Genomic DNA, 23,895 nt, shown 5'->3' on the forward strand with positions numbered 1-23,895 from the left:
ACAAAGCAGACTTTGATGTACATCAGAGTGGAAATGTAGATCAAAAAAGAAAACGGTGAAGGCTCATTTATTTTTATTCACAGAAATCTGCCCCAGTCCTTACATGATAAAATCTAATCTTGAAGCCTAAATGCCTCGAATGTTTCGTTCCTGGTTCTCCAACCACAAATGCCAACATTTTTTTTTCTTCCAAGCATTTTGTAGAGCCCTAAATTAGGTCTTCAGCCCTGAGTACCCTTTCCTGTATTTGCAATTCCTGAGGCCGGACCTAGGATCAGAGATGTTATATGAAATTTCCAGATAACCAGCACGAAGCCCTCACAGCTAATTCTCCAGGAGCCCACTGCACATGGAATGGATGGATAATCCCAAATCTTTCTTCTCTTAGAAAGCTTGGTTTGGGGATGATCATTTTGAGAGCAGGATTTATTCTCTGCCCATATTTCTTCTGTCCCAGCAATAGTCTAATGAGTGTAAGCCAGCAAGAGTTTAAAAAAAGCACCCTAAATCTGACAAAAATCCTAACGGTTCAATGACCTGCTATTTTAGGTGCGAGGTTGATGGCAACTGTTAAAGGATCAACAACATATGAAATCAGGCAACGGATTTTCCCATACGAAAGGTAACAAAAATAGAAGAAAACTTATTTATCTTCTAGCACAAAACTGTGCCTGAGGTGGTGTGGTGGCAGCAGAGAGGCCTAGTGCAGGCAGGCAAAACTTCCAACGATCTCAAAGATGTGACCCATGTATCCACTCAATAGAAACTCCCATCGAAAGAGATTTAGTAGCCATATGAATTGTGCATAACAAAGGAGTTTCTGCCTATTTGTAAACGTAAATGCAGTGGACATCTCTAACAAATAAGCTTCTCTAACAGTAAGCTCTTAACTCTCTCTGGGGTCCTTCTGGCTCAGTATGTACAGTTACCGCAGCTTCACAGGAAAAAAAAACAACTGACAAATGCTCACAACTTGGAACCTGGAACAAAGGAAAAACAACGTGGAAATTTTGCTATAAGAGAAATGAAACTCGGTGAGTGGGTAGCTAATGAAACCTGTTATTAGGTCTTTGTCTTATTCTCCCTCTAGCTCCTTCACTGACCCGTGGTAGACTAAGTGGTTTCTACACACAGACAACTAACCCGAATGAATGAACGCAGAAAAGTCCAGACAAATCAAAAACCCAGGGCTACCGATGGCAGAGTAAAGGGGCTCCAAATCCTTGACAGACACACATGCCACATCAGGTGTTAGGTCCTCTTCCCTTGAATCCGGGCTGACCAGTGACTTCACTGACCAACGGTGTACGGTGGTGACCCTGTGGGTAGCTCTGGGCCTGGCCTAGGGAGGAGTGGCACCTTCTGCCCAGTCCCTTAGCGGCCGGAGCTGCCATTTAATAATGTGACGACCCTAATGGAGAGACCACATGGAAAGTTCCTGAGACTCCAGAGATGGAGAGGAGGCCTGTTGAGCCCCATCTTATAGCCCTCTCTGTTGAAGTGTCGGGCATGTGAGTGAGATCATGTGGGAAACTCCACACCAGTCCAACCACCAGGTGACTGGAGTCATCGCCACAGGGAAAAAGAGAATTGCCTAGATGAGCCTTTCCTGAACTTCTGCCTCACAACATCACAAGATCTATAAAATTGTTGTTTTAAGTCACTACAGTTTAGGGTTGTTTGTTACACAAAGCTAGGTAATAGAAATGCTACCTTTCAATTTCTGCCTTGGCAGTAACTTAAACTGATTCACCATCAGACCTATCAAAAGGGCAATCCTTTCAAGTGGGCACTAGCTCCAGAAAATATTCACCATCAGCATCTGTCCAGGGACCAACTGCATTATCTTTTGAAGAAGTCTTCCAATCATGCTTTCTTGAAAATTCACTACAAGTAGTACTGTTACTGGCTATTGTTTATTCCAGTTCACCTCAACTCTTTGTAAGGATTCAGAGTCAATGTGATGTAGTGGAGAGAGTCTGGGCTTTGGAATCAAGACTGGTAAATATGGGTTCGTCAGTTTCTTCATTTAGGAAATGTGGTATAACTACACCTCTTCTTTTAAAAATATTTTTTATTTTATTTCTAGGAGAGACAGAGAGACAGCGTGAGCAGGGGAGGGTCAGAGAGAGAGGGAGATACAGACTCTGAAATTGGCTCCAGGCTCTGAGCTGGCAGTCAGCACAGAGCCCAACATGGGGCTCGAACCCACGAACTGCGAGATCATGACCTAAGCGAAAGTCGGACGCTTAACCGACTAAGCCACCCAGGCACCCCGGTATAACTACGCCTCTTAAAGGCAACACAGTCTATTGGAGTGTTAACTCCAGTGTTAGACTGCCTGGGCCAACCTCTCTGTGCCTCAATTTCTTCCTCTCTCAAGTGAGGATAGTAAGCATCTGCCCTAATGGGACCGCCATAAGGATTAGGGGAGTTAACAATATGAAGGACATGGACCTGTGCCTGGCACATAGTAAACATTCAAAAATCTCAGCTATTTTTAGTTCTGTTACCATCTCAGAGGATTATTCTGGGGACTAACTGCAATTATACCACCAAAGCACTTAGTACAGTTAATTCTGTCCCCTTCTTTTTGATCTCTGTGGTGAAAAGTGCAGGCTTTTAAAAGCATACATCCAGATTCCAACCAAATGGATTTAGGACCCTTAAGTATAGGAAGCCACATCTAAACTGTCTAAAATCAATTTTGTTATATGAATTCCAAGCACACTGGTACCAAAAAATACTGAATTTTTACTTTGTGGAACAGACTGTCCTATATGCTACTTCTCACTTAAGGTACATGATTTCACAGAACAGGAAACATTTTCCCATGAGATACTCTGTTTTTTGGCATTATGGGTTAATTCCGATTCTAAGATTCACAGTATATTAAGTTGTATTGTTGTCCATATAAGATGCTGCACATGTATCTGTCTTAACTGGATGGGGAGTTCTAGCCTCCTCAGGAGGACTTACGGAGTAGACATGAAAGAAGCAAGCATTAGAAAGTTTTATTTTTTATGAACAGAAAAAGAAGCCTTTATAACTTAGCTTTGTTGTTTAAAGCTTCCACAGTTTGAGCTAGCAGGCTCTTCTTAACTGTAAAGATGGGAAGTATTATATAGATAACAGGGAAGATGTGACATAAGAAATTTAGTCATGTATATACTCTCTGTGAAGGTGTTATACGTTTCAAGTGATCACTGCCTTCTAAGTCACTGCTGCCCCTCACAGTTGAGGGAAAAGGTAGGCTGCCTGCCTATACAACAAAACTGGATAGTCCGTACAGATGCTTCCCAGGTTTTGATATCACAGTTGCTATCAATAATTATACCCTTTGGAATGTAACTAAGTCAGGTGTTTTAAAGTACTCATGATATCCAACTTTGGCTTGTTCTGAGCAAGAAAACCTACTTACTGCAAAGTAAAAAGACTGGCCCTGGGAAAAGCCCTACTTAAAAATAAGAAGATTGAAAACAGAGAAACAGACTCTAGAAAGCAAAGGAGGTAAAAAAGAAGACTGATAATTAGCAAAGAAATCGTAATGCTAGGCAAACTCAATGGTTTGGCAACACATTTATACAGAGATGACAGCTACTTGCCTAGGCCTCACGGAGAGCTGCGTGCAAAGGACTCCTTGGGCTGTCTGAGCCAAGGTCTTTCACAAGTTCTGTTATGCCAGGATGATCAGAGTCCCAAGTTATTCAGAAAAGCATCACTCCAAAATCTCTAAGATGAGGGTAGATCTCACCGAAGCAAACATCTTAGACCCTCATAGGTAAGGATTATCTATTATTCATAGGGCATTTCCTATAAAACTTAACGAATATCAAATGTGGAAAAACAACTTTAAGAAGGACTTGGAAAGAGGTGTCCTACAGGAGCTTAGGTCACTCATCTAAACTCTGTCATGTGTGGGTGGGGCTGCCAACACAGTACAAGTCAAACTCACCACATTACAGCAGCCCAGCCTAGAACATTTTGTTCAGATAAATAAATTTAACTCAGAAGTCTATGGATGGTGTCCATATGGGGAACAATTATATTCTCCTCCTGCAAGGAATTGTGTTTATAATCATTCTAACATTTTCCATTTTTGCACATCTGGCATAATTAAGCTTTCTGAACAGTAAGAATGAACATTCAGAAAGCAAATAAATAATGGGCCAATATATACTTAGAAAAATCATAGACAGTAACAGGCATCGAAAGATAGGGCTAAGAGGAATTTGAAATCTTCAGAGATTTCATTGTTTTAAAACATTCACTGGGGGGAAAAAAATGGAAGAACATTGGACTTCTTACTACTCCACGTGGAACAGAGTGAGTTTACTTGAAGAAACCAAAATGAAGATTTGTAGTACAGGGAAAGGGTAGGGGTTTCTAATCTAGAAGGACAGTATTTTGGGTAAGAGTCAAACCACTTATTCATAACAGAAGTTAACTTTTAATATTAGTGGAAATAAATTCATTCTTGTCATCATTATGCAAACCAGTTCAAGTTAATTCAGAGGAATGGCAAAACTTACTTATAAAAACATTAACTTTTTTACAGTATTTTATGTAAACATGGTACTCATTTAACCCTACATTATTATGCATGGGAATTACTCTTTTTAATTACTTTGTTACATCTGTAACTACCATCCTAAACATTGATCTACCTGCACCTTTAAGGCAAGGACAGATCATAAGGCTACTCTAAATGCTTTTAAAGCAACGGGAGTCGGGAGTCGTTAAGAAGGAACAGAAAGAGGGTTATGAGGAAAAGATCGGGAAAAAGATGGTAAGCTCTTTCAAGGAACTGATGCATATATGGCAATAAGAATTTAAAACCTCAACTGAACTATTATAAAGACAAAATGGCAGGAGTGACACATTTGGGAGATTCTTCCAAATCTAATTCTGTAGTTAGCAAACTTTTCTGTCAAGTGACAAGCAGTGAATTTTCAGGCTTTGCTGGCCCAGTAGTCTCTGTCACAAAGCACTCAACTTTGCCATTACAGTAGAAAGTGGCCACAAACAATACCCGAAGAACAGGTATTCCATACCACTGTCTTCATATAAACAGATGGCCTCAGGATTTGGCCCTGGGGACTGCGGTTTGCTCAACTCTGATCTAATTCACAAATTCCCTAGGGATATGCTAAGGGGCATGCTCTTGAACTCAGGGATTTACCTGACTTAATAGCTTGCTTGTCCCTTTTCTAAATCTCAGCAACTACAATATTTTAATATTTTGCACTCTTTCCCAAATGGCATAAGAGCCTCGTTTTCAAAAATGAGTTCAATAAGGACTTCTCTATTATGCCTTAAACCAGTAAGTAGATAAAGAGAAGGGCATTTGAGAAAGAGGGGGATAAAACCCATGTCTGTTGTATCCGAAAAAAGAAAAATTTCCAGGATTCCAACTCCTTTCTGATTAAATGCCTTCCACTATGATTAAGAAGACTGTTGCCTTTGTTCAATTTAATTTCCTTTCCATTAACCATTGTTTTTATTTCTTTAAATTAGATCTTCTAGTCAAACAAAATATAATTTTTATCAGTTAAAAGAAACAAAAGTAGTATCAAGTAACAACTAAAATTTTTTTAAATGTTACTTCTTGACCAAAGACTATTCAGCTATTAAGGATGAGGTTCACTATTTCACTCTTCCACCAGACCACTTCCAACCAAGGCCAGATTTCAAGTACGAAGTTGGGAAGATAACAGTTTACTTCTACTGTCGTAACATCTTTGGAAACCCTGTTTCACTGATGGAGAGGGAACTGGAAACATCTAAAAATACCAAAAAACAAAATAACAAGAAAACTTTCCTTAACTGCTATCTCCCTTCTTTTCCAATCTTCTCATTTAGGAATGATTTTTATTTTTACTTATTCAAAATTCGATTTAACTGTAGTCTGGTACAATGGCGGCTTGGGGGTAGTTGCCAAACTACATAAAATAAAACTCAACTCAGTTCAGAGGTAAATATGGTTCTGAGTAAAGAGAGAACAAGTCATTAGAAAGAGCCTTTCTGCCTAAGTACAGTGTTACTGTTTATGCCAATGCTATACTTATCCTGGTGTCCAAGTTCAGAGAGAATGAAAGGTACCTCTTAGAATGAAGGCAGATTAAGATACTGCTGTCTCTCTTCCTTTGCTGAGAACACTGGGTAGCTCCTTTGCTATTCAGTGCCACTCAATGAATGGAAACATTCCCAGTGTTGGCTATTTCATGGCATTAAAGTACTTACTGATAATTTAGCTCTCATTGCTAACGCAGTTCCCTTCACAAGGTGACATGTGCAAGTTAAGATTTGGTAATGAGTTTTCAGCATTAGCTAAAGTCCGTCTAGTACATCCTTAAGAGGTATCCTCTGTGCACACACCGATACAGCTATTCATTCAGGTAGATAGAACACTAACTACTACTATGACCCTACAGTGATGTTAGCTAAGAACTAGGACAATGTCACAGTGAACCTGGATAAGAATCTTGGATAGTTATTTAGAATAATAATATCTTTTCTAGCTAAAATGGAAATTGCTTTCAGAAACATTACTTTGTTTAAAAGCCAGCCTGGCTTGAATCTTCATGAATTCCATGGCTCTGGGCTAGGCCAATGAAGAGGTGAGAACCAGCCAACACGATTGTGCTGATGTGGTCCTAGAAGACGGGGTAGCAATCTATTCACAGTATCAATACAGGAAAACCTATTACAAGTGGATGAAAATGGAGGGAACCCACCAAACACTCATAGCATTTCCACATCTATTAGATAGTCTCTACTTCGTTTAAAATGCTCCTTGCTAATCCTGGATGGAGTACTGACAAAGTTTTTCTTTACAAAAATTACTGCAGTTCACCTTTACAATTTGGTAATAGTTTAAAAAGCATTTTCTCATGGAAAATCTAGAAACAAAGCATAAAGAACTTTCCAGCACACTACTTCTCAAAAGTTAGGAGAGAATTAACATTTTTTTGGTAGGCTTAAAAGCTCCATCTACAGCAGCATATTCTATACTTCTCACCTTCCTGCCTATTTAGTAATGGCAAACTCTGTCCACGGACAACCTTGATTACCAGCTAAAATGTTTCCCTAGAGATGTCAGTCTCATTTCAAACCCACTTTTATGCCCACAGGGCATAGCTGGTCCCTAAGGTGGCCCTATCATGCTGTTGCCCAACTAAAGAGGAGAATGCTCCAGTCTAAGTCTCCTAAAGACAAAGCTTCAACATATCATTTAAGGGAAGGCTCTCAACAAATGGTAGCATCACTGCATTCCTATTAAAAGACACACTGCTACGTTTTTCCAGAAGAGAAAATAACCAAACTCCAGAGCGATACGGTGCAGCTTTGTGTATGCACAATTCTCAGATTGCTTATGAGTTACTCTTTGCATTCTAACTTCCTATCATCAGAGAAATAAATGCCATTCCTTTCTACCCACCTTTCCACATACCGCAAAGCGTTCTCAGAAAGGGAGCACTCCGCTGCCGTTCTCACGGATGGCTCACCGGTGCAGGCATGACCATCCCCTCCGCAAATCTCTTTTACAATCATTGGTGCCTTGGCACCGGAACAATTTCTTAAACCACTGCATATTTTAATACTCTTAAAAATTTAATGATGAAGAGAAGCTATAGATTTTTCGCTTTCCTATTTGCATCTGCTTGCCTGCATCCCTTAATAATCCTCCTTCATTCTCTGAATGCAAGACAGGGCAACCAAAACTCTACATGTTTGCTAAATTTCTTCTGACTCTCAGTGCTGGATGAAGAATCTTGGAAATCCCCAAATTACCAAAAAGGTCCCTTGAAATTTAAAAAATCTTAGGAATGATTAAGTAACCAAACCTGATCAAAATTGATCCCTTGATCAATTTATTGCAACACGATTGTGCCTGATGTTTTCTGGTAAATGCCCTGTAGTGTATTATTAAAAAGCAAAGCTCTTGGAGTCACCAGCAATTTGCTGATGGTTGGTTTATGAATTCCTAGGTCTGCAGACGCAAGACATGGATTTAGTGAGGTTCTTCTATTGGACTGAAAATATAAACTACTACACATGTAGGAGGAAATGGAACTGTGGTTGCAATACGAACCATAGTGCTGGATTTCTTCCACCACAATACTACGGAGAAAATGTGTTTAAAACTTCATATAAAAGTTATCAAATATGGAGACCTATAGATTTAAAAATACAGTCCAGGCTCATTTCACTAGAAAGTGACATTTTTGATGTAAAATATTGCTGTTATGTGAAAGTAGGAGCCAGAGAGACTGGATGAAACTTTGGTAGTCAGCCTAACACATGAATTCATGTGGACTGGAGCCATTTCCTAACACCCAAAGATATTTAAGCACTATGGTTTACAAACACCAACCCGGAAGTTGCAGTGCTCTGCGCCACTGGACACTTGCACAAAAACATCCCTTCCTTCCCCGCCTCCCCTCGTCCCCAACATGATACCCAAGCCCCCAGATGTAGCAGAACCTACTGCAAACACTTGGTTGCTCATTTCCTTTCCAGTTGCCTAGAGAGCTTCGGGTGGCGCTGCGCACGAGAACACCGCTCCCAGATGTCTGCTCACGGGAAACAATCAGGCAAAGTATCAGATGCCTAATCAGGTCTAACCTTTCAAAACAGTGACAACCACCAGGATTCTTTTTTCTTCTTGAAATGTGAAACTGCGTGTTCCGGCAGGGAAGGGAGAGGAGAAATTCTTCTTCCTTGTCACTGTCGCGGCTACTTCCTTCTCCCTTATGGCTGGCTGGTTCAGATGACGAAGGCTCCTGCTGTGTTTTAGATCTGGGCAATTACAGCCACCAGGATGATATGGACCAAAGTACAGTGTTCAAACATGACTGGTAGATAAATGACCATTTAAATCACCGTTTTGTTAAAAAATTTTTTCTTATAAAGTTAACAAACCAAGGCTGTTGATCCCTGAATTAGAAAGTTGATTTACTTGATTATTTTCCAAAGTATAAGGTGGGAAGGAGGAGGGGAAGAGCCTCTCGTGCTTCTGCGTATGTTGCTGATCTTCTAGTCTGGCAACATCCTGGGAGCATCTTCCGATCTAGTGATGTGGCGTTTTGTGAATCTAAGTACCAGTCCACGGCCCTGATGCTGGCTGCTTACGGCCCAAAGGGGAAGAGGGTCTGCCCCCTCCCCCTCCATGTTTCAATCCGGCCCCGTGGTGGACACAGAGCCCTGGGCAGTTTCCCCAGGAACAACTGTCTCTTCTTGTGAAGGGGACTCTTCCTCAGCTTGTCCTCGGGATGTGACAGTTGTTTCAGGGGAGATGCTGTGAGGCCCCTCTAGGGGAATACAGCCAGGGTGGTTTTTGCGAAAGTGCTGATTCAAGATGGCCTGGAAGGGGAAGCTTTTGCCACAGACGTGACAGTGGAAGGGCTTGTTGCCTGTGTGCTTGCGGATATGGTACTCCAGCTGATCCTTCCGGGTGTACTTCTTGCCACACATGCGGCAGACGAACGGCGTGATCCCCATGTGCAGGCGCATGTGGCGGTCCAGGCTCCCCTTCTGGTTGAAAGATTTGGCGCAGTAGATGCAGGTGAGACGGGGGTTGTACCGGAACCACCGCTCAGATACTTCTTGCTCTCGGAGATACTCCACGTAGCCACTTACTCCCATCATTGCGGACTCTTCTACCTGCGTCCGGTGAGGAAAGCAAGAAAGAACACGTATGTTTAAGTACACCTATTAAAAGAAATCAGATCTATGTTTACCTCTTTTACCAGGCCATGTGTTTATTTTTAGGAGATCCAAACAGGAAATTAATTACTACAAAAAAGTACAAATGTTAATAACTGAAAGAACAATCTGAGGACACTCTATTTCATTACTTTAAAAGAGCAAGACAGGGGATGCCTGGGTACCTCAGTCGGTTAAGGGTCCTACTCTCGATTTCAGCTCAGGTCAGGATCTCACGGTTCATGGGACTGGGGCCCACGTCGGGCTCCCTGCTAATAGCGTAGAGCCTGCTGAGGATTCTCTCCCCTTCTTTCTCTACCCCTCCCCTGCTCTCTCTCAAAAACGAAATAAACAAACATTAAAAAAACACGTAGGAGGCAATTTTAGATGTTTGGCAGAGGCTAAAGAACCAATGCAAAGAGGAGAAAATGCAAAAGTTGACTCTGGATTAACGGGAGAAAGACTCCTCTCACTAGCAATTGATTTTGTGTCCTTTTCTTGAATTCCTCAAAATGTGTTTTGTCTCCTTTCACATATGTAAACTGATAGTGCTTATCAGCATGTCCAACAGAACACAAGCAGCTCTCAGCAGGCTTGGGAAGCAGGATGTGAAGCCAAGCGGTGAAGACTAAGACTGAGGTTTTAGATGATCTCTGATTTGTTTGATATAACGTGTCCTTCTGCTCCATTTCCCTGGATAATGAAAACTGAACTCGCGTAAAGGACTAGGAATTATCCTACCCAAAGTTCCTGGGTGACCACGGACAAAGCACAGAATAACTTCTCTGAGCCTTAGTTTTCTCATCCACAAAATTAAAAGGTTAGCGCATGCCCTGGCAGTTCTACTGAATTCTCATGAAAATCAAACACAATAAAGCTACCTTGAAATATTTTGAATGCATGTTATTATCTCATAGAGTAATTAAGGATATTGAAACGTGGGTTCAAATCTGCAGCCTACTTATTGTGTGACCATGAGCAAGTCATCCACTCTGTGTGTCAGTTTCTTCATCTGTAAAATGAATATAATAACAGCATCTACCTGGTAGGTAGCAATGAGCATGAATGAGTTAATACACTGAAGCACTTACTATAGCCCTATAGCCAAGTAAACATTAACTATTATTAAACATTACAAACTCACAATATTATTTATAATCTTGAAGGAATAGATTCTCTAAAAAAACCCACCTAAGTTTTAAGGAAAGTAATGTCATACCAGTATTGTCCACATGCAGAAAGTCAATGTAGTTTAGTTACCTGTGACACCTTTTTATCTTTTAAAATGCATTTAATTTTTAATCCTTAATGTTATCTTTTTTAGTTTTTCTTCCAGTGTGTGGCTTGAACTCACAACCCTGAGACCAAGACCGGAGCTGAGATCAAGAGTCAGACACTTAACCAACTGAGCCACCCAGGAGCCTCTCCTTAAAGTTCTTTTTAAGTATTCCATATAACAAATACATTTCATATGAATGAACGATTTTCGTATTGTCTAAAATACCGTCTGGATTCTTGACATGGTCTTTAAATACGTTCACCATCTTAATCTTCAATTACTCATCAGACTCAAAAAACTGAAAGGGCTTTAAAGAGTCATCTCATTTGGTTCATTTATTTGAAGACCTCCAAAACTCGAAATTTCACAAGCAACCAAATAATACCCTATTTAGGAGATGCCTCTTCACTGAGCACCTACTAAGAAACCTTAGTAAAACAGCTCCTATCTCCTGGGTACCTAAAAAGGTGGTCAGATGTGAAGAAGATTAGAAAATGAGGACTCTGTCCTCGAGGAAATTTCAAAGAAGGAGACATACAATTCATGCAAATAGGAAAAGAATAATTTATGAGTCAGTACAGAGTTAGGAAAAATTATACTGTACCATCTGTAAATGCTATGGTGGTTTAAGGAGACATCAAAGAGCTAGTTAGTGCACAGGGAACTAGGAGCTGGGTCTTGGGTGAGCCCAGATACCTGGGAAGAACGAGCATCCCAGACGGAAGTACAGAGACAGGAATAAGTTCGATGTGGTTCTGACACACAGAAGAAGTCTGATAAATGCTGATGAGTGGTGGAAAAAGCCAGGTTAGAAAGATTATAATTACTTGGAAAATGAGGCCAAGTGTTTTCACCTTCATGTGGCAGAAAAAGGAAAAAAAACACAAAATGTTTCTGAGTAAAGAAGTAACCATAGCAGTTTAATGATTCCTATCATCTAGAAGTTCTTCAAGTCCGTCGGAATTTGTTCTTACTGTAATGTAAGTCCATGTCTAGTTTTGGTTCTCTGTGGCAGGGAAAAATAACTGTGGTGGAGACTCACCATATGAGCTTACACACATATTAAGACGTATATTAACTCATCTCTTAATATCATCTCCAGACAATATTAATTATCTGCTATTGCTTTAGAGCCTGTACCTTCTGCTTTGGTCAGGCAAAAACCCTTGCACAATTCCCACACTTATCCCTATCTCATCTACATAAGTTATCTCTACTTCATTAAATTTTTTTAAATGTTTATTTATTTAGAGAGAATGTGAGCGGGGGAGGAGTAGAGAGAGAGAGAGAGAGGGAGAGAGAGAATCCCAAGGAGGCTCTGCGCTGTCAGCGAGGTTTGAACCCATGAACCGTGAAGATCATGACTTGAGTGGAAATTTAAAAATCAGATACTTAAGCTCCTGAGCCAGCCAGGCGCTCCTCTAACTACTTTAAGAAGTGCATTTCATCTCCTGAGTAATGCTTTCCTGAGTGGGCACTCACTCTAGCAGCTGCCCGTTAGCACCTCCGTGACCACAGCACCGCTCCAGAAGCCTCTGCAGCATGACTTGTGCATGCTTTGTTCTCATTAGTCTGTCTTACCCACCTGCAAAGTGCATGATCTGTCTCACTGCAGCATGTTTTTGCGTAATAGTGACTGCACCCCATCTGAGAGGTGATAGAAAAAGGGCCCTAATTATATGAGTAAAGTCACTTTTCCTCCAAGTTCCTAACATTTTCTTTAACGTCTTTTTTTTAATTAAAAAAACATTTTTTATTTATTTTTGAGAGACAGAACGAGTGAGAGCAAGTGGGGGAGATGCAGAGAGAGAGGGGGACACAGAACCTGAAGCAGGCTCTAGGTTCTGAGCTGTCAGCACAGAGCCTGACAGGGTGTTCGAACTCACAGGCTGTGAGATCATGGCCTGAGCTGAAGTCGGAAGCTCAACTGACTCAGCCACCCAGCTGCCCCACATTTTCTCTAATATCATACTGAAACTAAAAAATTCTTGGGGCATCTAGGTAGCTCAGTGGGTTGAGCCTCTGACTCTTGATTTCGGCTCAGATCATCATCTCATGGTTTGTGAGACTGAGACTTATTTAGGCTCTGCACTTAAAGATGAGTAGCCTGCAGGGCACATGGTGGCTCAGTCAGTTACGTTTCCGACTTCGGCTCAAGTCATGATCTCACATTTCATGGGTTCGAGCCCCACGCAGGCTCTGTGCTGAACGCTTGCTCAGAGCCTGGAGCCTGCTTCAGATTCTGTGTCTTCTTCTCTCTCTGCTCCTCCCCAGCTCATGCTCTGTCTCACTCTATCAAAAATAAGTAAATATAAAAAAAAAAAAAAGAATGAGTAGTCTGCTTGGGATTCTCTCTCTCCATCCCTCCCCCCTACCTCTCTCTCCAGATGAATGAACATTAAAAAGAAATAAAAAACTAAAAAATTCTCTTCTAAAACTTACCTCCCTTTTCCGGCACCCTCATGTGGTAAATATAGTTTCTAACAATGTCTTACTGCTGTTACTACACTATGTACACAATATACATCCAATGGCTTAAGTAAAAATTAAACAAGACACTGTCATATAATGCAGAAACTAAAAACATTAGCTATCCAATCTTAATCCACCAGTGTTTCTTTTTAAAAGGCAAAGGTATTTACAATTTTCCACTGGGTGAGTTCACAATCTTTAAAAATCAGTCTTCAGTGATAGACACTTGTGAGAATAAACAAACAAAAATATCAACCAACTACATCAACTACTTGCTAAAGAGTTGCAAAGAAGATGGAAAACATTATTCCTCTCCTTTCTAGAAACTTTTAGTCTCCCAGAAGATCTAGGAGGAAAAAAAATGAAACGGCACAAGGATACAAAAAAAGCAATCACACACAAAAGTGCATAAGCAATTTATTTGCAAATATGTAATACTGCATAAATTGGTAATTAGGTATGGTTAAACCCACAAAGTATAAAATCAAACTCTCTCCATCTCAGGTCTTATATTACCTGCATGTAGTTTCCAGGGGTTATTTTATTACTCTCAGGAATATAGACTGGTTCCTGTAATCAGGAAAACAGTTCCACAATCTTATCTTTTTCTACTTCCCAAACTCTGCTGACGCCAAAAGCCTTCTTTCCTGCATGCCCACAAGTAAGAAGAAAGAAAAAAGGAATCCAATACAGTATTTATGTAAGAGGGTCACTGTTACCTTTCCTTTCTTATTCACTGTATAATGTTCACACACAGTGGCAATTTCTTCAACCCCAGAGCAATCCTCGCTACATACCTGGGAGCTGGGCTGCTTAGGCTCATCCATTCTCCCGGGAGACTCACTTCTGGCTCTGTGTCTCTCTGTCAAGGGAACAACACTGCCGGAGGGGCTAAATCTGTTGGAAGAGGAGCAGAAAGGGGACTAATAGAAAAATAGCGTCAAGGAACGTAAAAGATGGTGATGTCTACCCCTTCTTATCCCATGGCTGAGGAAGAGGGAACAAACAGAACAACAGATTTCTCAGAAATACTTTCATGGAGTAAATATCGGATCTGATTTGAAATCAGGTTAAAAGAGGTCTGCCCTAGTAAATTTAAGAAATACAAAATGGCACAGCAGATAGACCATATGGCCTGGTGACGCTAAGGCTAAATATAAGCTTCGGTCCTTAAGGACTGGGAGAGAATAAAAGCATAAATTAAAACTGGGTCGTCTATGATTTTGTTTCTTCTATGTAACTATTAGGTTTTGGGTTGCTCCGTCTCCCACGCCCCATGGTAACTTGTTAAGAGATTTCAGACTGCTGATACAGATGGAAGTTAAAAATCTTTGCATCCAAAGCTATTACTTCTGATACAGATTTTCTAACGCTGGACACCAGTGCTGACACAGGGGAACAGTAAGTACTGTACCCAAGGATGCTTTAACTGGTAAGGACATGGGAAGAAGAGACCACCTCCAGGGGACCGAGGATATACCCTCAAAGTTTCCGTGACACATATGCCTCTTTCAAGACCAGGTGTGAACCAAAGTAATAGCTTCTTATAGTTTTCATTGTTCATGTGGTCAATTTTAATTTATTTTTAAGAGTGAGAAAAAACCCAAGTATTACCAACCAAAATTGGCAGTATTTCTTTCTTTCAACGGAGGCTTTCTTTCCACTTACTTAGATTAAAATTGTTACGTCCACCCCCCAAAAAATGTTCTGACAACTGAAATATATTAGAAAAAGAAAAGTGAGGTATAGGACATAGGAGCACTGGTGAAGAAAAGAGACTCACAGGCTTGTGGTAGCAGCAGTCAGCGATGAAAGAAAACGGAAGGGATTATCGGATGACAAAGGCAAAACAAAACAAAAATAACAAAAAAGAAAAGAAAAGCTATCCAAAAAGCTTTTTTTTTTGGAATTACTTGATTACACTAATTTAAAAAGAACAGTCACTGCTGGTACCCTACTTCCTCTAATTTGGTAGGCGGGGGCAAAGAAAGGTGAACAGCGCTACAAAGGAAAGTCCAAGTCCCCAAGGCCACCTACCTGTGTGCACTGCTGCCAGGCTCCCAGCTGATGGTCAGCTCCCTGCCTGGAAATCCGAGGAGGCCCTGGCAATTACTGATCCTAGTGTGGCTGCAGCCACTATTCTGATTCATGGAAGTGTCTAACTTTACCATAGTGCTCACAACACTGTGAATACGTCAGGACTAGGAGCTTCCTGCTTTAAAAAAATAAGAATGCAAGTCTTTTGGCACACCTCCGGTTTCCCCAGCATCAACTTATTTTGGCCAAGAACGTCAAGTAAGGAAGATGCACACTCTGTGCATCACAGAGGGCCTGCACTGGTGACGGCTGCGTGACAGCCATTGAGACAAACAAAGAAAACAAACCTTACCTGTCAATTTCACTGCTTGTTGGCCGAGCCACCTTGGCTCCTGAAGGTCCCAGAGTGTAATTTTCCTGCCCCACAGAACCATGGCCTGTGGTGTCAATCACCATGGCTGTGACCTCCTCGGCGCTACTCCCGTCTTCTCCGGAAGGCTGATTCTCAGGCCCCAGCCACTCCTCCAGGTTCTCTGTTTTGATGTGTACTGCCCCAAGAACTCTAACTTCATCGTCACTCCGGGCCCCCCGGTCTGCCACCCCTGTCTCCACGTACCACTGTCCTGCTCGGTTGATTCGAAGAATGGGCTCCCGGCTCTCTACATCAGAACTCTGTTCAATGATCTGAGGGCTGGTGGACTCCTCAGGCGGACTGAGCTCCCTGATATCCAACACAGCACTAACCTGACCTCGCCGGTTTCCCTTTGCGGCATTATGTCGTGGGCTGAGGGAACGGTTTAGAGTCGGTGTCACCCGGTGAGACTCTGGAGGTCTTTCTGGATGCTTTGTCCTCGTTTGACTTAATTCTGCTTCAACCTCTGCCACGTTAATTTTGAAGTGGATGCCCTCCAGGATCTGTGTGCATTTGTCTATAATATGCTGCATCTGCAGAAAACTGGCCGCCGTCAGGTAGCTGATGATATCCGCCAGCTGCAGGCATATCCGCCCCGTATAACAGAAAGAAAGGAGCTGCTCAAAAACAGTAGGGTTCTTAATGACTGAAATGGAAACCGTACTCATCTCATTCAAGGACATGTGATCCCGGAAATAGGGTGAGCTGGCGGCCAGTACCACTTTGTGGGCCCGAAAAGCCTGTCCCTGCACGTTGACCACAATATCGCAGAGGCGGCCCTGCATGCGCAGCTGGTTTAGGTGGCTCAGGACAGAGTTGCTGAAGTCAGGGATCTCCAGTTGTATGTTCCCACCTTTCTCCATGGTCGTGCCCGAGGGTGTAGGCAGGCATTCAACCCTGCTGAAAGAGGAAACCGTGATTGTCAATAATTAGAATTTTACTCCTCCCATGTTCTCCAATTCAAAACTACTGCAAAATATCTTATGGTAGGCTTTCAACATCTCCAAGTAAAAAGAGGGAATTTCCCTTATGTTTGGATACGGAAACGAGATACCCTTTACAACCCAAATGTGATTGCTAGACTTCCACAAATTTGACCAAGATCATACTCCCCTTACTAATAAACAGAAGTTTAACAGAACACAAGGGGGAGAACCAGTTCTGACAGTTGTTTTTTTTTTCTTTGATCATAAAGTATTTGCACACTGAATATAAAATCCTGTGATAACTTTTCTTTGGAGGAAGAATGATATAAGTTCTTTGAATAAATTTAATTACACACTAATGGACTGATTAGGTATCCCTCTTGCTAATATTTTACCACATGCTATATGAGTTATGTTTACTATTTAAAAGGTAACTGATACCCCACATGAATGTAAGCCATCATTTCGAAGCTTGAGAGTCAGAGCCCGCACAAAAAAGCTTTGGGTTTAGGACTTTGAAGCAAAGTCTAGGTTAGGAAACATGCCACGGCTGTGTCAGAATTCAGGGAAGATGCAAAGAATCTGAAGATGGGTCACGCTCAGAACTAAGAAAGGGTACATAAACTACTTCTTTCTAAATTCAAAGTTGGGTTTTTCAGGGTGGTGATGATGCTGATTCTGAAACTTAATCCCCAAAGCTGGTAAAAAAAAAAAAAATAAAGCATTTATCAATATGGCCAATATTTTTACATCAAAAGTTTTTCTTTAAACAGCTGAAAACATTACGCCTATAACTGCATCCAATAGTTTTCAATGGTTGAGAGTAGTTTGTATAAATCTCAACAGGAAGACGCTGACTTGAGCCCAACATGTTTTCATTTATCTGTAACTTTTTAAGACATTGTATAATCTAAAATCTAAATTTTCAGGAACTTATCCTGACAAGCTCACAGTATTGCCCCGCACTTACAACACACTTATCAGTAAACAGGGAAGTGTATACACTGCTTTCAAGAAGCAACTTTAGCCAATCTGACCTTTTTCCAAAGCGTTTTTGTTTGTTTTGAAACTTTTAATCCAATAAGAGCCTCTGTCGATGCCATCATGAATTCAGATGTGTTTATTTTGGAGCCTACACCAGCGCCTTTTTTGTTTGCTCTTTCCGGCAATTCCCCAGTGAGGAGGAAGCCCCTGGAGTAAGGTCTTTCTTTACCGTCGGCACTGGAAGGGTGAGAGCTGTAAGAGGGAGAATCGGGAACGCCATGGGGTTGGCCACTCCGGTATTCGAGTGGCTTTAGTCTGCGTTAGGAAGCGTGGGTAGCGGGAAACTGACACAAGGGCGAAATGTCACCGAGGAGCTGGGGAGGAGAGGGGAGCAGGGCTTGGAGCTGGGGAGCGAGCAATCAGGTGAGGGCAGAGCACCGGGAAGGGGGCGGCGCCCCGGGACCCCGTCCAGGCGGGGAGCGTAGGCGGGCGGGGAGCAGCCCAGAGGTGGGTGTGTGTATCTGGGTGTGTCCGGGCTGCGGTGGGGGAGGGGGCCGCCCATCCCGGGGTCCTGAGGGAGGGGCCCGGCGAGGGGGCGGGTCCGGCAGCTCAGCCCGGCCCGGGGCCAAGGGGGTGGAAGGTCTCCGGTGCCTGAGGGTGGGGTGAAGGGGAGTGGCTGAGCGCCCCAGGAGCAGGCTGCGGCGGAGCCCGGACAAGGCAGCCCAGGTGCAGGGCAGCGGGACCGGTGTGCGGGGCCCGAGCCCAGTCAAGGAGCAGCACCTACCTCCGGGGGTGGAAATGGGCCGGAATGGGCCGGAACACCGTCCCGGAAGTGAAACCCCCCACCCCCTCCCCCGGAGCGGGCGACGTGCCGGAAGGAAATCACTCACCCTTACACCGCCCCCCTTCCCCTCCCCCAGCGCTTTCCGTCCCTCGCGCCCCCTCCCCTCTCTTCCTTCTCAGTCGGTCGGAGGGCGGGAGCCCCGAGTCACGTGGTCTTTTGTGTCACCGCCCACAATGGCGAGTGAGGCGGGGCCAAGGGGCGGGCTTAGAGGAAGGGGGTGTGGTTGGGAGGAGGAGGAAGACATGGAAGGAGGAGCTGAAGACAGCTCTGGCCGGGGGGGGGGGGGGAAACGGTGCGTCATGACGTCATGAAAAGGCGTCCTTATATACTAGAGCCTGGCCACCGTCTCGGTCTTTCGAGGCTAGTATTCGGCGTTAGGTATGTATGTTTGTCTTCGTTTTGCGTAATGGCTTGTTGACTCGAGGCTTTCAGCTCTTGGCAGTTAAAGTCACTTAAGCTAATTAGTATTTATAGGCCGGTTGCGGGCCTTTGAAAGGTTCACAAGATGAAGATGGTAGAAGATTACACGTTGGGTGCGGGCGCGGCCTCAGCCCTACCGCTCGGGCGGAACTGCGGAAAAACCCGTGGGTTCGCGTTCCCTGCCTGTGATGAAGCCTGCGTTGGTAGGGACATCTGAGACTCTTGATGAATGCCAACGGCTCTGATGGCGGCGCGTGCCCAATCACCCGAGGGGGCTTTCGTTAATGATTTCGGCCAGGGCCTCCGGCGTTTTGCTCAGGAAACCTGCCAGTTCGTTTAGTCCACGTGGTTCTCTGAATGGCTGCTGCATTCCGCAGTACGCCATTACTTCACAGCGGTTTCCAGCTTTAATGTTTTGCACTGCTCCTTTTATAAGCTATCAAGTGGCACCGCTTGTACTGAGATTATTTATGGGTGGTGTAAACGATCTAATGTAGGTGATAGGAAAACAACATGTTTAGGCTGTAGAACAAGATGATTAATTTTAAAGTTTATTTTGAAAGAGCGAGCAAGTGGAGGAGGGGCATAGAGGGAGAGAAAATCCCAATCAGATTTCGCACTGTCAGCCTAGAGCCCAACGCGGTAAGCATAAACAGTGCGATCATGACCTGAGCAGACGTAAGAGTTGGACGCTCAACGCCTGAGCCGGTGCCACAGAGCAATACGATTTTAAGAATTTTAATTTTTCCCTAGGAATGGTGCTGGGCACGAATGCAAAGTGGCTTTTGATGGCTCCTAATGGGCAGGTAAGAAATCGGTGAATGCAGTGGAAAAGACTCAGATCTGCTTGGAGGTGGTATTTTGTTAAGCCTGTGATGGTTTAAGAGTAGTGGACAGAAGGGATTTCTGAAAAATCCTACACTGAGGCTTACATACTTAAAACCTTGATAGTTAACTTGGCTGCGCAGTATGTTTCATTGGATATTTTTTGTTTTCTAGTTTTGTGCCAAAAGGGTGAAAACGGCTGCCAAGGTAAGTTACTGAAATTCCCTCACCAAGGGATGCTGGGTTGAAAGTCCACTAAATGTGCTATAATGATGACATTTTATTTGCTACTCTTGACTGTGAGAATGACGAGATTTCTTACCACCATTATACTTAACTGAGGCACAGAAAATGGTGATTTAGAGAACTTTGAGATTGCCACTAAATTTACATGAAGGTGTTTCTTCCTAGGTCCTAAAGTTCAAGTTTCACAAGCTCCCCATGGGCAAACAGGTGAGAAACCTTTTATGTAGTCTGTGTTTACCCAGTCTTTTTCAAATGTGGATTTCTGCGCTTTGGTATTTTATATTAAATGCTTAGAACATGGAACAGATACTATGATGGTTGCATAGTTCAGCAGATTGGATCATGAAGAGAGAACGCCATTTGTCTGATGTATCGAAGTGGAAGGGAAAATTGGTTTGATAATGGCATAAGTGAGATGTCCTTAACGTAGTTTCCCTCCTTTTTTGTAGGCACTAAACAGAGTTAGCTGGAATTTGAAGAGGTGAGTAAAATTGTTATGGAATTAAAACGTTGGTAAGAGGGCAAACGTGACATTGCAACTAATGGTGTTTAGAGTTGCCTTATGCACGGAAGCAGTCCTACTACAAAGTGCTTGAATGGGTGGCTGAATGCAGTAAATAAATGCCAGACCCTTGTCCTGTGACCATTAGGACACTGTCATGATTTGTAAAACAGCCTGTGTGATGATAAGCAAATACTGACTGAACATGAAGGTCTTAATTAGCTCTACCTGATTTCAGGCATTTTTGTGTATTGTGGGAAGGAAATTCATCTTTTGCCTCTTGTGAAACTGTCTTTATTTCTTAGGTGGACTTGAGTGTTTGATACCTTTGGAGCGACAATGTTTTTTGGTCAGTATTAAAAACGTTTTAGTAGACTGAAAACTGTTAACTGAGTGCTGATGAAATAGAATGCTTAACTACTGAGTTACTAGTACTACCGGCTGCTTAGTGGGTGCATGCTGAGCATGCTATGAACGGGGTTTTTGAAATGATGTTGATCAAATGTCTGACCTGAAGTAAGCATGTAGACAAATTTAACACTGAAGAACCCTATGACAAATAACTCTGAGATGAATTCAGTGATAGTTAACATTTTAGTGAAGTGTCTTGTTTCCTTTCTAGGTTACTGGCCACTATCCCGGATGGCTTGCTTGGGTAAGACGTAAAACAGTTCTTTGGTTTCTGCACTCAAGTTCAGGTTGTGTCTGAAATGTGCTGTGATGTGTTAAATGTGTTCTGGTGTTGCAAGGAAGATTCAGCTATTCGGAAGTGCATCTAAAAAAATATTTTTTTTGTCAGGTGCTGATTTTGAAGACCTTTTTATATAAAGGTATGTTTTTTATAAACCTCCTTTGGTTAATAAGCAAGATGCTGTTAGTGATGATTTTTGAAATTAAAAACAGATGGGAATCTCTCTGAAAAAGAGTGAAGATTTCTTAAAAACTGAAACAGTATTTGGAAAACTTGAGAAATATGCTTATTATTACCTGTTACTAAATTGACTAAATTTCTGCAGGTATGAAGAGTTGGTGATTCACAAGGCCTGGAATACGGAGTTTTAAGCCAAGGTAGAGTAGTTTCAAGTTTGGTGTCTGTGTGAAGTGGTTTAAAGCCGATACGATGATGAGAACATAGTTCAGCAGACTGACGGTGGTGAGCAACATTGTCTTTCGCTCCTATCTGACGTATCTGGCTCCAGCAATCCTATCCTTAACCTTTGTAAAGGGCTGTTATTCTACCACAGAAAATGTTCAGGGCTTGGGTAACTAATGGCTTATATACAAATGTTCTTTTTTGTTTGTTTATTTTGAGAGGTGGGGAGAGGCAGAGAGGGAGAGAGTATCCCAAGCAGGCCCTGCACTGTCTGCAGAGTCCAATCTGCAGAGCTTTCCCTGAGCTCGTGACCTGAGTAGGACACTTAATTAACTGAGCCAGCCAGGTACTCTGTTGTTTTTCAATTTTAGGATTTCACATTTTAAGAACCAAATATTTGGGTAAATTTTTGCCAAGAAATTTTTATGGACGGTAAATCTGTATAGGTTACGGCAGAGTGAGTTATTGTAATATTTTAAAATGAATCAGCTTCATGTTTTAATGCAGTTTTAATATTGACCACAAAATTGAACATACAATCCCATAAACGTGGTCTTTACACACCTTCCTCAACATTCAGCACTAGAATGAGACTTTTGCTACAATTATAAACATGCAATGAGACATATCACCCAAGAACACAGCTTACATTAAAGTTCACTCGTGTTGTATGGGCTTGGACAATGTGAGACCTCCACCATTGTCCATGTGTGGAATAGGTTTGCTGCCCTAAATGTTACTTCTCAGAAAGTTAAAAGTGGGGAAAGTTAAGTAGTACAAATTTTAAATGGTTTTCTCTCCTCTCATACAAACAGGCAGACTCTCAACCTGAACATTTAGAGGTAAGTTGGTCTGTGGTACATGTGGTAAGTTAGCATGTAACCAGTGATGTAATGATTCTGCCAAATGAAATTGGATGATATCACTCCTAAAACCGTTCCATTTTGATTCTGAGGTTACTAGCAAGCATCATTCATGCAGGGTGGTGGGTTTGTTTTTTAACCATAATTAATCTACAGTCATTGCTCTTAGGTCATCTGTGAGAATAGCAGTCCAGTTAAGAGAGCATCTTGCCAGTTGAAAGGTGAGGCTTTAAAAACCTCAGTAGTGTTGTTTTATTCTAGAATACATGATGATCTCCAACTTGAACTCTCTCACTGATCACTTGATGATTATAAAAGATCTGATATTCTGTATACTCAGAATACAAGTAGAATTAAAACCTAGACATGTATCTAAAAATTGCTTCTTTGTCCTTGCAGCACTGAAATGGATGCTCATGGATGGGATAGAAGAGCAAGGTTTCAGTATCAATAAAGTTTTATAAACCATTTGATCAAGAGTGCTTATTTTGATTTAATGGGATGAAGGAAAATGGTTTTTGTAATTAAGACCCTGTGACATTAGTTTAACAAAACTAAAGTTGGCATTTTGAGATGTATTTTATAGGATATCTTGGGCTTGAAAGTGCAGAAGAAATGAACTACAGCCCTTTTCATGTTTAAAATGCAGGATGGTGGCATGATCTGAAGAATGAACTCCTATTTTGCAGGCATTTTTTGAGGGGCTGAATGATATCCTGTCCCAGAAAAATCTTTGCTAATTAGGCACCATGGTGGTGGGTCTCCACAAGTGTTGGTAGGTGTATAAGGGAAGTAACCTGGTTAGTGCCCTCCTGCCATGTATTAAAAGAAAAAAGCCTAAAAATGGGACAGAAGTGCTGTGGTTAAAGCTATTTTAGTACTTGAAGTGGGTGGGAATATTTATGTTGCAATTTCTCTTAGGACTTAAACAGGATTCAGAATTTTAGTAAGATAATGCCAGGGTGCCTAGTCAGCCCAGCGCCCCATATCTAAGATTATCTCTGCCCCTTTGCCCGGCTTGCACATTCTCTAGAACAGTATTGGAAATCAGTCTGGATAAAATGGTCACTCCAAATGTTGAGGTCTGTTGGAGGTGAATTTTGATGCTTTCAGAGTGAGGAAATTGTTTTGACCTCTCTGTTAATAGTCAAATTGACATCCACACTTCAATCTTTTTTCATGTAGTACTGCTAAACCCATCAGACTTAAAAAAATTTTCTTAATGTTTGTTTTTGGGAGACCGTGTGAGCACAGGAGGGTTAAAGGGCAGACTGAAGCAGGCTC

The 23,895-nt window shown here is 42.1% G+C and overlaps 1 protein-coding gene, 1 long non-coding RNA gene and 10 other non-coding genes across 17 annotated transcripts; 11 read left to right on the forward strand and 1 right to left on the reverse strand.

The window, feature by feature from the left end:
- Positions 1–8,936: 8,936 nt before the first annotated feature.
- ZBTB37 (zinc finger and BTB domain containing 37) lies at positions 8,937–17,947 on the reverse strand. Of its 3 annotated transcripts, none has more exons than XM_039242347.1 (4): positions 17,872–17,947; positions 15,849–16,805; positions 14,257–14,356; positions 8,937–9,666 (listed from the first exon to the last, which is right to left on the reverse strand). In XM_039242347.1, the coding sequence occupies exons 2-4, from the start codon at positions 16,769–16,771 to the stop codon at positions 9,178–9,180; spliced, it is 1,512 nt and encodes a 503-aa protein (XP_039098278.1). In that variant the 5' UTR covers positions 16,772–16,805; positions 17,872–17,947; the 3' UTR covers positions 8,937–9,177. The 3 variants fall into 3 exon arrangements, with proteins under 3 accessions (XP_039098278.1, XP_039098279.1, XP_039098280.1); XM_039242348.1 differs by having other exon boundaries at positions 15,849–16,808; XM_039242349.1 differs by lacking the exon at positions 8,937–9,666 and adding an exon at positions 13,906–14,106.
- Positions 17,948–17,977: 30 nt separating this feature from the next.
- On the forward strand, positions 17,978–23,084 carry LOC120238566. Of its 4 annotated transcripts, none has more exons than XR_005530256.1 (12): positions 17,978–18,063; positions 19,836–19,888; positions 20,082–20,114; positions 20,319–20,360; positions 20,603–20,634; positions 20,961–21,004; positions 21,278–21,310; positions 21,455–21,485; positions 21,672–21,723; positions 22,564–22,590; positions 22,781–22,832; positions 23,011–23,084. It is a non-coding gene; the product is annotated as an uncharacterized LOC120238566 (long non-coding RNA). The 4 variants fall into 4 exon arrangements; XR_005530258.1 differs by lacking the exon at positions 17,978–18,063 and adding an exon at positions 18,971–19,040 and having other exon boundaries at positions 20,305–20,360; XR_005530255.1 differs by lacking the exon at positions 17,978–18,063 and adding an exon at positions 18,971–19,040.
- LOC120238601 lies at positions 19,257–19,336 on the forward strand. The gene has a single exon (XR_005530270.1). It is a non-coding gene; the product is annotated as a small nucleolar RNA SNORD74 (small nucleolar RNA).
- LOC120238597 lies at positions 19,950–20,011 on the forward strand. The gene has a single exon (XR_005530266.1). It is a non-coding gene; the product is annotated as a small nucleolar RNA SNORD75 (small nucleolar RNA).
- Positions 20,170–20,252, forward strand: LOC120238591. The gene has a single exon (XR_005530260.1). It is a non-coding gene; the product is annotated as a small nucleolar RNA SNORD24 (small nucleolar RNA).
- On the forward strand, positions 20,460–20,528 carry LOC120238595. The gene has a single exon (XR_005530264.1). It is a non-coding gene; the product is annotated as a small nucleolar RNA SNORD77 (small nucleolar RNA).
- Positions 20,829–20,889, forward strand: LOC120238592. Its single transcript, XR_005530261.1, has one exon. It is a non-coding gene; the product is annotated as a small nucleolar RNA SNORD44 (small nucleolar RNA).
- Positions 21,139–21,203, forward strand: LOC120238596. Its single transcript, XR_005530265.1, has one exon. It is a non-coding gene; the product is annotated as a small nucleolar RNA SNORD78 (small nucleolar RNA).
- Positions 21,525–21,609, forward strand: LOC120238599. Its single transcript, XR_005530268.1, has one exon. It is a non-coding gene; the product is annotated as a small nucleolar RNA SNORD79 (small nucleolar RNA).
- Positions 21,768–21,847, forward strand: LOC120238593. The gene has a single exon (XR_005530262.1). It is a non-coding gene; the product is annotated as a small nucleolar RNA snR60/Z15/Z230/Z193/J17 (small nucleolar RNA).
- LOC120238600 lies at positions 22,629–22,706 on the forward strand. The gene has a single exon (XR_005530269.1). It is a non-coding gene; the product is annotated as a small nucleolar RNA SNORD47 (small nucleolar RNA).
- LOC120238598 lies at positions 22,870–22,942 on the forward strand. Its single transcript, XR_005530267.1, has one exon. It is a non-coding gene; the product is annotated as a small nucleolar RNA SNORD81 (small nucleolar RNA).
- Positions 23,085–23,895: the final 811 nt, after the last annotated feature.

The sequence above is a fragment of the Hyaena hyaena genome, unplaced genomic scaffold (assembly GCF_003009895.1).
Source record: "Hyaena hyaena isolate Hyena2069 unplaced genomic scaffold, ASM300989v1 scaffold_209, whole genome shotgun sequence".
In the NCBI taxonomy this organism is placed as follows: Eukaryota; Metazoa; Chordata; class Mammalia; order Carnivora; family Hyaenidae; genus Hyaena; species Hyaena hyaena.